The following is a 14,615-nucleotide window of genomic DNA, read 5'->3' as shown; positions in this document are numbered from 1 at the left end:
CAGTGCTAATTCACATAGATTATTTGTCAACAAAATAACGTCAATAATAAAGCACTTTTATTACTTATTAGTAACTGGAAACTAGGTACCAGCAGTATTTATTTATCACAGAACATATACGTGTAGGCATAAGAATATTGCAAATACTTTATTTTTCGTTTAACATATGCTCAACTATACCATTACACAACTATGCATATAAGATCTGTACATAAACAATAGCATTAAATAATAACAAGGCTAGGTCGGAATGGAGCCCACAGTTCTAGAGATCACTGGCTATCTACAATTCGTCATGCTCATCCTCATCACCCTCTGGTGGAGGACTGCCTGGTTGCCCTTGATATATTTTGCTGATAATGGGTTGTACTTTCTCCTCCAGCTCCTTCTTTTGCTCCTTCAACTCCTCAGTGTCAGCATCAGAATTCGAGTCAAGCCAAGAGATAGCCTGTAATATATCACTCAATACAATACCAAGTAGCTTGCTACCGACTTGAAATTGCATTTCGAATACAATTATAAAAACCACCGGTCTGTTAAATCATTTACATGTTAAACAAAAACGTAAAAAATATTTCACCAGTGTGAAATTTTGAGTGATACTCCCAATCTCCCAAATATGCCGCAAAAGGGATAGCAATATCAGTGCATACCTCGTAGGGACAGCAATATCAACATATATGCCTCACAAGGATTGCAATATCAACGTATATACCTCACCATGATTGCAATATCAACGTATATACCTCACCAGGATTGCAATATCAACGTATATACCTCACCAGGATTGCAATATCAACGTATACCTAGTAGGATAGTGATATCAATGTATACCTCGCAGGAATAGCAATATCGATGTATACCTCGCAGGGATAGGAATATCAGTGTATACCTCATAGGGATAGCAATATCAATGTATACCTAGCAGGAATAGCGATACCAATGTATACCGCGCAGGGATAGCGATACCAATGTATACCTCGCAGGGATAGCGATACCAATGTATACCTCGCAGGGATAGCGATACCAATGTATACCTCGCAGGGATAGCGATACCAATGTATACCTCGCAGGAATAGCGATACCAATGTATACCTAGCAGGAATAGCAATACCAATGTATACCTCGCAGGGATAGCAATATCAGTGTATACCTCGCAGGGATAGCAAAATCAACGTATACCTCGCAGAGAGAGCAAAATCAACGTATACCTCGCAGGGGTAGCAATATCAATGTATACCTCACAGGGATAGCGATATCAATGTATACCTAGCAGGAATAGCGATACCAATGTATACCTCGCAGGGATAGCGATATCAATGTATAACTCGCAGGGATAGCGATATCAATATATACCTCGCAGGGATAGCGATATCAATGTATACCTCGCAGGGATAGCGATACCAATGTATACCTCGCAGGGATAGCGATACCAATGTATACCTCGCAGGGATAGCGATACCAATGTATATCTCGCAGGGATAGCAATACCAATGTATACCTAGCAGGAATAGCAATACCAATGTATACCTCGCAGGGATAGCAATATCAGTGTATACCTCGCAGGGATAGCAAAATCAACGTATACCTCGCAGAGAGAGCAAAATCAACGTATACCTCGCAGGGGTAGCAATATCAATGTATACCTCACAGGGATAGCGATATCAATGTATACCTAGCAGGAATAGCGATACCAATGTATACCTCGCAGGGATAGCGATATCAATGTATAACTCGCAGGGATAGCGATATCAATGTATACCTCGCAGGGATAGCGATATCAATGTATACCTCGCAGGGATAGCGATACCAATGTATACCTCGCAGGGATAGCGATACCAATGTATACCTCGCAGGGATAGCGATACCAATGTATATCTCGCAGGGATAGCAATACCAATGTATACCTAGCAGGAATAGCAATACCAATGTATACCTCGCAGGGATAGCAATATCAGTGTATACCTCGCAGGGATAGCAAAATCAACGTATACCTCGCAGAGAGAGCAAAATCAACGTATACCTCGCAGGGGTAGCAATATCAATGTATACCTCACAGGGATAGCGATATCAATGTATACCTCGCAGGGATAGCGATATCAATGTATACCTCGCAGGGATAGCGATATCAATGTATACCTCGCAGGGATAACAATATCAATGTACAACTCGCAGGGATAGCGATATCAATGTACAACTCGCAGGGATAGCGATATCAATGTATATCTCGCAGGGATAACAATATCGATGTATATCTCGCAGGGATAGCAATATCAACGTATACCTAGCAGGGATAGCAATATCGACGTATACATAGCAGGAATAACAATATCAATGTATACCGCGCAGGGATAGCGATATAAATTAATACCTCGCAGGTATAGCAATATCAATGTATACCGCGCAGGGATAGCGATATCAATGTATACCGCGCAGGGATAGCAATATCAGTGTATACCTCGCAGGGATAGCAAAATCAACGTATACCTCGCAGAGAGAGCAAAATCAACGTATACCTCGCAGGGGTAGCAATATCAATGTATACCTCACAGGGATAGCGATATCAATGTATACCTCGCAGGGATAGCGATATCAATGTATACCTCGCAGGGATAGCGATATCAATGTATACCTCGCAGGGATAACAATATCAATGTACAACTCGCAGGGATAGCGATATCAATGTACAACTCGCAGGGATAGCGATATCAATGTATATCTCGCAGGGATAACAATATCGATGTATATCTCGCAGGGATAGCAATATCAACGTATACCTAGCAGGGATAGCAATATCGACGTATACATAGCAGGAATAACAATATCAATGTATACCGCGCAGGGATAGCGATATAAATTAATACCTCGCAGGTATAGCAATATCAATGTATACCGCGCAGGGATAGCGATATCAATGTATACCGCGCAGGGATAGCGATATCAATTAATACCTTAGCACATATTCTCACCTTTTCAACAGCCTCCTCTACGGTACTCTTGTCATCATCTGAGAGTTTACCTCCAAGCTTTTCCTTGTCTCCGATCTGATTTTTGAGGGAGTACGCATAACTCTCCAACTCATTCCTCGCCTCCACCTTTTCCTTGACCTTTTTATCCTCATCGCTGTATTTTTCCGCATCATTTATCATCTTTTCAATGTCTTCAGGAGAAAGTCGGTTCTGGTCATTGTTGATAGTGATCTGTTCCTTGCTGCCAGTACCCTTATCTTCAGCAGATACCTAGGATAAAATATACAAATTCATCAACTAATAATAAAAATCAACAAGAAGAAATTGATGAAATTTTACAGTGATGAAATGTTATCAGTGTGCCAGCATGTTTGTGAGCTATGCAATGGTATGACAACCTATACAATGGTAATAACATGCTAGCAGAGACAATGTTCTAACAAGTATATCCACTGTTTAAAATTACATCACTCAATTTACAAAAGTTACAAATTCTCCACTGTAACACATCTTCATGTATCATTTTTACCGTGGATTGCATTGGCGAATTTACATAGTTACAAAAAACATTGTTTAGTGGATAATGAAAGTGGCTTACCTTCAAAATGCCATTAACATCAATTTCAAAGGTAACCTCAATCTGAGGCACTCCTCTAGGGGAAGGAGGGATGCCGGTCAAGTCAAACTTTCCAAGCAGATGGTTGTCCTTGGTCATCGGTCGCTCACCCTCAAACACTTGAATGGTCACAGTTGGCTGGTTGTCAGCAGCAGTGGAGAATATCTGAGATTTCTTCGTTGGTATGACAGTGTTTCCTGTGGAAGATCAAAAGATAGCATGATGTTCAGAGGCCGAATCATATCCATATGAGCGCAGAAAGGCTGAAAAGTACTATTTTGTCCATTTTAATATGGCATAAATAAAGAGCCAATAAAAAATAAGATCGTAAAGTATCAAAGAATGTGCTTACTTGGAATAAGTTTAGTCATGACGCCTCCAACAGTCTCTATGCCCATGGTCAAAGGATTCACATCGAGTAGTACAATATCTCCGGTTTCTTCTGCGCCAGATAATACTCCACCCTGCACTGCAGCACCATATGCTACAGCCTCATCTGGGTTGATTCCTCTACTTGGCTCTTTGCCATCAAAAAATTCCTGCAAAAATATGGAGCGGTTAAAACAATCTAGCAATTGGCAAAGCATTCCAGTTATGGTCAGCAGATGTCGGATTGATTGCAGACCATCTAAAGCATAGCAAGTATAAGCAAATCTACTATAAAACCTCAATTTGAACGTCGCCTTAATTTGAACACCAGTTCTATTTGACATTCTTGATCTTTACGAACCCATAATAGAAAGTGATCGGTAGAAAAGTGTCCACAAAATCATACTAATAATTATTCGGTTACATCAATAACAATTCTTTCGCTGTTGCTGTAGTTGCTGTAGTGGTTGCCATGGTTTTAGTGACAGTGTGCCTGAGAAGATCGATTGTCACAATAATCAGAAATACACTCCGATTCGAAGTCACTAAGGTCTAAATCCGATTCATTGTCTTCGGATTCGTTCATAATGCAGTTTGCAATTTTACCTGAAAACTTCAACACGTTTGGATGAACAATGCAAATTCTCTTCAGGAACACCGGAAGAAGTAATGGCAGCCATTGTTATGGCATATCGAAGTCGTGTTTTCTAATTTCAAAGCCTTACAGTTTTTTCTTTAACACTTTTAAAGTGGCGTTCAAATACAGGTTCTACAGTTTAAACAAAAAGAGAAGTACAAGTTGTTACCTTAACAAGTTGCTGAACCTTGGGAATTCTTGTGGAGCCTCCAACAAGCACGATCTCATCAATGTCTTTCTTCGTCAGATCTGCGTCTTCAAGCACTTTCTTTACAGGTTTCAGAGTTGATCTGAACAGGTCCATGTTCAACTCCTCAAATCTTGCTCGAGTTAGGGTCTCAGAGAAATCCTGTAAGGAATATCCTACACATCATGGCCAGCAAGCAAAAAATATTTAAGGTGTTTTGCTCCAAGAGAACACAAGAATCAAAATTACACAAATATATAACCAGAAGTTGGCCAATAATCCCTAACTTGCAAATATATGCTCAAGTTCTTTTGAATTGGCAAAACTTGTCAAGTTAACGCGCAAAGCATGTGGATAACTTACTTCTCCATCAAAGAAGCTCTCAATCTCCACACGGGTTTGATGGGCAGCCGAGAGAGCCCTCTTTGCCTTCTCAACCTCTCTCCTCAACTTCTGTGTGGCTCTGTTGTCAGTTCGTATGTCCTTACCGGTCTTCTTCTTGTACATCTTGATGAAATGCTCCATTACACGCTGATCAAAGTCCTCTCCACCAAGATGTGTGTCACCGTTTGTGGCAACCACCTACAACATTGAGTCCTTGCATTACATCACTGAATATTAGCCTAACCACCACGCAGCACGCAAACCAACAAGTCAGATATTATGATTTAGCTAGGAAGAGAATCTCATGTACGACTCAAGTCAAAAGTTCCACATCCTTCAAGTCTCGGGCATAACATTGCTTGCCAAAAATAGCCTTCTAAAGGCTGGTTCACACTATCGCCATATTTCGGCAAGATGCCACAATACTTCGGTGATCGTTGATGATAACGATGTTCAAATTATCACAAACCCATCCACATTTGCATCAGGAAATACTACGTGTATTCATTTATCTTTTTAAATGTTCGCAAAAAAATCTTTGTTTTCGCGTGCTAAAATCAAAAACTAGTCTCGCAGCTACTATCATAAACGGATATGAATGAATCACTTTATCCGCGACATTTGAAAGGCGGTCGTCGATGCTCGGCAAAAGGTCAGGAAAGTTTGACAGCTGCAAACCTTCCCAAACTTGTCCACAATGTTTCGTCGTTGCCATCAATTCACGGTTCACATAATCGAAGATGGACGCCGAAAGGGAAATGCTGACCATCGGCGATATAGTGTAAACCAGCCTTAACAGAGCTCATAAATGTCTAAGACACAACAATAGAGGCAGTGAGCAAAAACTCTACCTCAAAAACGCCATTGTCGATTGTGAGCAAAGAGACATCGAAAGTACCACCACCAAGATCAAACACCAAGATGTTCTTCTCGCCTTCCTTCTTGTTCAACCCATAAGCAATGGCGGCGGCAGTGGGCTCGTTGATAATTCGCATGACATTCAAACCAGCAATGGTTCCAGCATCCTTGGTGGCTTGTCTCTGCGCATCATTGAAGTAGGCAGGCACTGTTACCACGGCGTGTGTCACCTGTAATGACCAAAACCATCATCACTTTTTTCTATGACAAAACAGCAAAATCAATAACGAATTTTCTTATTGAAGACCAGCTAATGGATGTACTTACAGTTTTACCAAGGTAAGCCTCAGCAACTTCTTTCATTTTGGTCAATACCATAGCAGATATCTCTTCGGGAGCGAACAGGGTATCCTCATTATTTACTTTCACTTCTACGTGAGGTTTAGATGACTTCTCCTTCACCTGAGCAGACGAATGCATTTAGTAGACTTAGTAATACAGTTAGTAATATATTCCATCCAATAGAAACAGCCATTTAATAGCTGTTACTATTGGGTTGAAATAAATATCCTACGCATCACTTCAACTCCTTTTATGTGAGTTCTTTCTCATGGATGAAAGCCTAACAGCAAGCTACAATTAGATGCGCAGATATGCAATTTATCAACCTAACAAAGATTGATGATGCTCCTAGAATTTCGTGAAAATTAGAATGTGAATTAGAAATTAGAATTGGCATGCGAAAAGCTACCTTGAAAGGCCAGTACTTGATATCTTGTTGCACACTCTTGTCATCCCAAGTTCTGCCAATCATTCGTTTCACATCAAAAACAGTGTTTTCAGGATTGGACGTAAGCTGGTTCTTAGCAGAATCTCCGATCAATCGTTCTCCTTCAGCAGTGAATGCAACATAGGATGGTGTGATTCGATTTCCTTGGTCATTCGCTATGATTTCCACTCGTCCATTTTTAAATACGCCAACACTACAAAATTATAAATCATAATTATGAAACTTGTCAAAAACAGGAGTGTGTATATTTGGTATGAATGGAAAAACATCACTCACCATGAGTATGTAGTTCCTAAATCAATTCCAATAACTGTTCCTACTTCACTCTCTTCATCTTCTTCCGATCGCACGGAAGCCAACAAGAGTGTGCCTAAAAAGCAGACGTATAACAACGACCGCTTCATTATATTTATTAACAGTTTTTTGTTGACGATACTGTGTACTTGACACTCTTGGTTGTCTTGTGTCAGATTCTGCTGTACCGTGGAGAAATGAAGGTATGTTGAAGATATATATCTCACTCCAACTGCGATGCCCTGAAATACACAGTATAAATTAAAATAGGAATAGCAAAACAATCACACAAAATAACATAACGAAAAAGCAGACATACTTCCAATTAGGTTTAGCCAAGGTGCTTGAACTGCATAAGGTTATGTGTAACAGGCAACCACGTTTATGAAATAAACGGAAACTGTCACGACATACGTGAACAACTTGGTTTTATTAAAAAACAAGAAAATCATTTTGAATATTACCAAGGTGAAATAAAGCATACCTACAAGGTTGTTACGATATCTTCTACAGAATGTACTATCGGTGGTAAATTGAAAGGAAAACGTTTAGTTTACAAAACTTACCAATGAATGAATGTAATGCTCGCTCTCTATATATCTAATACCGGCGTGGGTTTCGTGTACATTGATGATTGGCCAGCGCAGGTGATTTGGCCGTTTATTATTGGTCGGCTAAAGAAAAATCACACGTGGGCAAGTAATTCGTTTCCGCGATGTCAAGGCCGTTTAGTGGCTATGCTGACAGCGAATAAAAGCTGTTAGATAGCAAGCTACGTATCTGTTAAACCGACTACCCGTTGATGAATTTCCACGCTGTAACGTCACGTAAAGCGATAATAAAATTTAATACATTCACGCAAAAGGCTATGATACGTGTAGATTTGTTAATTGCCACTGCTATCCTCACGTTGATGTTACACATATATGTTAGTGGAACGGCTTCATTTCAAAGAGACCGATTGTCTTGCCTTTAGACATACGCAATAAAAAATTAAGAAATAAGATTGAATTAGAGTGGCTGAAAGGGGCAAACATTCTATTAATCATTGATGTGCTGAGCAAAAATCTCAGTAATGAACATGAAAGCTATTTCCAGCAGACGGAAGTTTTTCAAAATATCACTTCATACTGCAGACTAACCCATCTTCTCTTCACCCCTCCCATCGATGATGATAAACTCTTTATTGATTAAAAATAATGCAAAAACAGAAAAATGCCCCTTTTTGCGAGCCAAGATAAAAGGTTAATATTTGAGAGTGTATAAATACAATCTACAGTGTAATTGTTCCTGTACAGATTTTTACAGTGTTTTAATGATATAAAATTGTAACGATAATATAATAGGGGGTCCTCCCATGTTTTGTGACGATTCTGACGACCCGACGACAGGGATATTTAAGTGACAGACGAGACGACCATTTACCAATGTAGGTGACGAGGATTGCGTAAATAGGATTACTAAAGGTACGGCTGCACGTAACGAATTTTTCGTTGGTTCGGAGTTCTGGCCGAAATCACGAAAAACGCAGAATTAATCGGTCAAAATTCACAGAATTATTTGAGCTGTGCATGCCCACCGAGTTCGTCGACGAAACGCTTTTAACAGATTAAACAAATTATTAGCGAGCACGATTCTAGCAGCTTTAGCAATTAGTATAGTCCAAGACATGTACCGTGACACACAATAAAAATACTGAAGCATTTCAACATAGAACACACGATGTAACTGTCTAAGTCGCGCTATTATTAGTTAGCAAACACGACTTTAGCAAATTTTAAGATATACGTAGTCCGAAAACATAATGCGACACACAAGAAAATTATTACAGAAAGTTATCATAGTAAATACGATGCAACTGACTTGTTTGCGCTAGAGATGTCGACATTCTCTACCACAAAACTTTTGCTGCTAAAAAGGAAATATAATTAAAAAATAAACAAATTGTAGCTATAGCGTCCAAACAATAAATACATTCAATAACGCAATTTAAGCAATTGCATCGTGTGTACTATGTTGATTTGCACTTATACTTTTACTATTGTGTGTCATTATACGTCTCTTTGACTATACTAATTGCAAAAGCTGCTGAGATCGTGCTCGTTAGCACGATTCTAGCAGCGCAAAATAATTCTGTGTGTTTCAATCATTTCGTGATTTTGGTTAGAACCAACGGAAATTTTGTTACGTGTTGCCGTACCGTTACTAACTTATTATTTGTTCATAAATCACCACGGTCAACCGAAACTTCACTAGTTTTGGTTTGAAGCATCTGGCCCAGCATTTATAGACTGCCAAATAATTAAAGCAATGAAATGCCACGACATTGACAGCAAATCCGTTTCCAAGTCTGTGACTGACAGTGATTATTAAAGGCAATCTCGGTCTATTTTCCGTACAAGAAATATAGCTCTAAAAACCTAAGACGGCTGTCACTCTTCGCGGAGTAATCAGCAACGCTCCCAAACATCACTAATATGTTTGTGAAGGTCGCTGGTTGAGCCATGCTTTTGGTTAGCAGAAGTTCAAACCTAGCGAGTTTCAGATTTTTAACGCAACCCAGTGCCACCAGTATAGATATTTGTATTAAAATAACGAATGTGAAGAAAGAGGTTGTTTTGGTTACCAATTTGAAAAAGGTGACAGTGATTTTAAAAGTGACGACAGTGATTTTAAAAGTGACGACAGTGATTTTAAAAGTGACTATTCTGACGACAGCTTTGTGTGGTAGGACCCCCATAATATATTCAGAATGATACTTGAAAATAAAGATTGTATGAGTATTAGATTGGCAATTTTTTAGGTTTATATTCTATAATCTGGATTTAGTATTGTTAGAACATCAGTCTTTTCGTGAGATTAAGGAATGAGATGACTGATTTCCAGTTTTCTATCGAGGGGTTAGTATGGGTTCTGGCGACATCATTGTCTGCACAGAGGTTCATGTAGTGATTCGCTGTTTCTTCTTCTATCAAACAGGTGCATATTGGAGTGTATGTTAGATTTAACCTGTATTGGAAGGAAATGAGCCTGCTATGACCAGACAGTTAGTAGGTCACAAAGTGCCCCAACATCCTTTCTGTCGCCATTAAATGGCAGTGGGTGGTGGTGTTATATTCCTACTGGTCACTTACCAGTAAGATGAAATTTTAATGCTAGCGTTCTCGTCTGCGATCCCAATATATATGTCGTGGAATCTCCCTTTTACGCCACGTGACGTCCTAATCTTGGTTAAGGTTCTAGTGAGTCACTCGTAACCCTGGAACCTATAACATGCATAGACACATATATAACATGCCCCCTTTTTTTCTTTGGGCCCTGAACCTAGACACGGTAACCATGGGGTTCTAACATAGGTCTGGCCACCACCAGGAATCATGTTAAGAAGCAACAAGCTTCAGATGCTGTGTCTGACACGCATGTATACTATCTGCTAGCACACTAGTAAGGCCTGCAGTTATCATAAGCTCGCCAAGTGTTAGTCACAATGGGAGCGGGTTAAGTTAGCAAGCTTACCAAAGGTGTTATATGGAAGCCTGGTAAACACACATGAGCATAGAGCTAGCCTGTGGACCAGATGTCAACCTTGTACTAAAATTGAAATTGGCCTTACCTGTATGGGTTGGGTCTTCCTCTTCCCATACTTACCCTTCGGGTCATTGCAGCTCTCGCTAGCCTAACCTGTTATCTTGGGCTCGAACCTGCGAATTCCAAGTACATACCTGCCAATGTTTTTACCTGCTCCCGTGCCTTGACTAGGCATCCGAGCCATACAGAGGATGGATCCTGAACTCCTCCTCAGAGAGTGGCGTACCTTCTATCCTGGCCTGTGTCTCCATCCCTTCAGCCCAAGAGGTCCTTCCTTGGGCTACCATGTCACCTGTTTCGGCATGGCTAGTACGGGTTGCTGCCTAGACAGCATCTTCTTCACCTCCCTGATTTGAGGTGTCAGGAGCCAAAAAAGCCTCCCCACCGACAGACAGCTGGTTGTCTGTAGGTGACTTTACCTTAGCCTGGATAGCAGGTAGCCTAACATCTTCCAGAACTTTATCTTTCCCATCTCTGGGACCTTTACCCTTTTTTTATCAGATTGATTTGTCAAGTTTTCCAACTTGTAATCATCTGAAAGATGCCAACATAGACCAGCGGTAATAGGTTTAGGAGGCAACGATGTAACTGGCTTAAGACTTTGTACAACTTGAAACCATACACAATGCATTTAAAACAGGTACTAATTTTAGCTACCTAAACTCATATATGCCCAAAAAGTTTTTGCTCAATCCTTTTATAACATGAACCTCAGTGACCATAGACCTGTGTCTACTTCTCAACTGAACCCCCTGCTTTACCCACTACCTTTAACTCGGAACCGTCTATCGCACTCAAAACAGTTGATGGTGCTCTTAACTGTAAATCTTACCTGTTGGCCATTTTTTCGGTAATTCCTGCAACTTCAGCCCCTGTGTCAAGCACAAAATCAACCTCAATATCATTTACCTTCAAAGTTCTTACTATCTTATCATCTAGTCGTTTAGGACCAGATGAAGAAAGCCTTACACTCTTACTAAGATGGCGGGAACATGTGTAGTTTCTGTCTCTTCTACCTGAACCTCTGTCCATATTCCTGTCACTTCCGCTACTGCTACTTCTATCATAGCGATACCTGTTAGGATCTTGTCTCCAAGAGTCCTCAAAACCATTCCTAGCACAGTCAATACTAGTTTGGCCTTGCCTATTGCAAGTAATGCACTTAGCATCAGGACAACCACGAAGCCGGTGCTGCCGACTACCACAGTTGTAACATTTATCACTCTTAGGTGAAAGGTAACCTTTAGATCTAGTACGCCAATTATCTCTATCACCCCTAGAAGACCGACTAGAGTTTCTACGTCGGCTTCTACATTCATGCCTCGTAAACTCATGACCTGAAGATCTAACCTTCGAGTACCTATTCATGGACCTATTATCATAATAGTCCTTACACTCCTTCCTAGAAATTCTATGAACTTTTACACCTTCAATAGTGTAACGACCAGTGCTTCTAGTTTTATTTTTAAATTGCCTAGAAACAATGGCCGCTACTTCTGAAACCTCAGTGCCACTAGCTTTAGCATCTTTTATTACCGCTTCCGAATCTCGAGCAAGTTGTCTAGCTCTGAGAATGTTAGATAACCTTGCCCAATTTAATTCCCTTTCCTGCATCAATTGCCTACGTAGCGTTGACTCTCTAAGTCCATTAATCGCAAGAGCAAGATCTTTCCTGTTATCATCACCACCAAAGTTTAAATTCCTGCTGAGTTTCTCAACCCTTAACATATAATCCCTTTCATTTTCGTCACATGTTTGAGAACAAGTAACAAATTTCATAACCCTAACGTATACTGTTTTCTCTCCACCATAAATAAAGCCTCGCGACCAGCCTTACCTATAGCATTAAATAGCGCGAGCAGTTTAATGCGACTGCAAAAGTTAACCTGACCTCCTTCCGCCTTACCCATTTGCCGAGTGGCAAGTTCTACACGTAAATTAAATTCTGATAGCCAAAATTTATATGAATCGGCTACATCACTAGGGTTAATCACTAACCTACGAAAGTCATTAACATTGAACCTGAATGTAGCCATCGTTAAAATAAATAGAGCGCCTCTACCATGATCACCACACAAAAGTATACAAACACTTACCCTCGCTTTTCCTGAAACGAATAGGTAATTAACTCCTGTAACACAATCACTGAACACTTGTCTTTATACCATTTTTGAATGTCAACACAACTATTCGAATATTAAACACTTAACACTGTCACTTTTCCTTACACCACTTTCGAATGTCCACGTGACGATTCGAGTATTAAACGCTTTCAATCACTATCACTTTGCACTGAATTCGCCGTTCCCGCAAACGAAGTTTGCCTATGATGCCATGTTATATTCCTACTGGCCACTTACCAGTAAGATGAAATTTCAATGCTAGCGTTCTCGTCTGCGATCCCAACATATTTGTTGTGGGATCCACGTGACGTCCTAATCTTGGTTACGGTTCTAGCGAGTCACTCGTAACCCTAGAACCTATATCGTGCATAGACGCATATATAACAGGTGGGACAAATGTTCCAGAGTCAGAGTAGGGAGTAGGCCATATGGGCACATACCATTCGTGAGCTGTGCATTCCATTGCCGTATCCATTCATTGTGAATGTAGTCGTTGATCTTGCTTCTTGAAAGATCTTGTGGTTTCAATTCTGTAAGTTTAGTTGTCCGATGGACCAGATTCCTTATGTCGAACATGAGTTTAAGGGTGAGTGTGCTACAAGGTGTCTCAGAGAGCATGGATAGATTGTTAGTTTTTACCAATCCTCTGGTAAGTTGTAATCGCTCCTCGCTGTATAGAAGGTTTATAGGTGGGATGTTCGCCAGTAAATGTAGTGATTCGCCGGGATGTTTGTAGTGAGCTCCGAGGAGCAATTTAATAGGACTGTGCAAGGAGATCTTAGTCTTGTGATCCTATAGAGAGGCACCATAGAGTGCTTTTGGCATGATAACATGTGCAAGGATTCTTCTTGAGGTTTCTGGGTTAAGCCCAGCGTAGATGAAGGGTTTCAGCATATCCATACGTTGAGTGAGACATTTGGTACTCATGCTGTATTGTTTCTCAAAGGCCTGGTTTTCATCTATGGTTATACCAAGGACCTTAGAGCAGTTAGAAATTTTTATGGTGTTAGTATTTATAATTGGGGATGTGATATTTCCTTTGAATACCACAATCTCAGTTTTCTGATAGTTGATGAGTAGGTTCCAACGATCCATCCAAGTTTGTATCTGTTGGCAGTTGTTCTCAATTTTCGTCTGAAGTTCTGTCGAGTCTCTTCCAGTCATCGTCCAGTCATCTCCTCCCTCCCAATGCGCATTATGTTGATCACTCAACAGCACGTATTGAGTTTGTGATCTGCTCAGTCTACCCCACATAACCATTGATCTGTCTATGGATAAATGCACTAAATGAGTTGAAATTCCAACCATATTTAACATGTGATGTGATACATTAGTCATGTGAAGGCGTGAACAAATACAGATAGGCTAAACGTAAAATGATAGATGAAACACCTCTAACTAAAGTACTAAAAACTAGGTTTTCGTTTTTTTCTGTTACAGCAAAGAATGACCCTGTATACGTTCATTAAAAACTTAATTGAACATGAGGCATATTAGTTTCTACACTACACTGTAAATAGTGGCGATCGAAATGAACACTGACGCAAAAAATGCCCAGCTCACCTAGAACAAACATCAATGATTTTTAAGGATGAATGGGGTCATGCCTAGAAGCAGTATCATTCATTCTAGGCTAAATATAAAAGCCAAGTAAATAATTGTTCCAGGAGTTTTTTGGTATTCTCTCTGGGATGATTGATACTGGGGGTCAATATGATTCACATTGAAGGTTGCCTTCCCCTGTGCACAATAAGGCATGCACTACATGCCTGAAGACTATTACTTACACAGTTTATGTAA

General features: G+C 40.1%; 1 protein-coding gene and 1 pseudogene across 3 annotated transcripts; both read right to left on the bottom strand.

Moving 5' to 3' along the window:
* Positions 1 to 35: 35 nt before the first annotated feature.
* LOC137398877 (endoplasmic reticulum chaperone BiP-like) lies at positions 36 to 7,720 on the bottom strand. Of its 3 annotated transcripts, none has more exons than XM_068085049.1 (11): positions 7,671 to 7,720; positions 7,087 to 7,346; positions 6,772 to 7,003; positions 6,348 to 6,482; positions 6,014 to 6,250; positions 5,142 to 5,360; positions 4,761 to 4,940; positions 3,938 to 4,124; positions 3,568 to 3,782; positions 2,970 to 3,239; positions 36 to 448 (listed from the first exon to the last, which is right to left on the bottom strand). In XM_068085049.1, exons 2-11 carry the CDS (start codon positions 7,212 to 7,214, stop codon positions 284 to 286), a joined length of 1,968 nt encoding a protein of 655 aa, XP_067941150.1. In that variant the 5' UTR covers positions 7,215 to 7,346; positions 7,671 to 7,720; the 3' UTR covers positions 36 to 283. The 3 variants fall into 3 exon arrangements, with proteins under 3 accessions (XP_067941150.1, XP_067941148.1, XP_067941149.1); XM_068085047.1 differs by lacking the exon at positions 7,671 to 7,720 and adding an exon at positions 7,589 to 7,669; XM_068085048.1 differs by lacking the exon at positions 7,671 to 7,720 and adding an exon at positions 7,593 to 7,653.
* A 2,218-nt stretch (positions 7,721 to 9,938) lies between these two features.
* On the bottom strand, positions 9,939 to 13,979 carry LOC137398871 (uncharacterized; annotated as a pseudogene).
* Positions 13,980 to 14,615: the final 636 nt, after the last annotated feature.

Source organism: Watersipora subatra, chromosome 6 (assembly GCF_963576615.1).
Source record: "Watersipora subatra chromosome 6, tzWatSuba1.1, whole genome shotgun sequence".
NCBI classification, from domain to species: Eukaryota; Metazoa; Bryozoa; class Gymnolaemata; order Cheilostomatida; family Watersiporidae; genus Watersipora; species Watersipora subatra.
Note: the sequence above shows the minus strand (reverse complement) of the source record. Positions and strands in the feature narration are given on the sequence as shown.

Coding starts and splice junctions, on each gene's coding strand:
- LOC137398877 (XM_068085049.1), bottom strand. CDS start 7,214: ATGAAGCGGTCGTTGTTATACGTCTGCTTTTTAGGCACACTCTTGTTG. Junction 7,004..7,086: donor TTAGGAACTACATACTCATG/GTGAGTGATGTT, acceptor ATAATTTTGTAG/TGTTGGCGTATTTAAAAATG. Junction 4,941..5,141: donor AGAGCTTCTTTGATGGAGAA/GTAAGTTATCCA, acceptor TATTCCTTACAG/GATTTCTCTGAGACCCTAAC.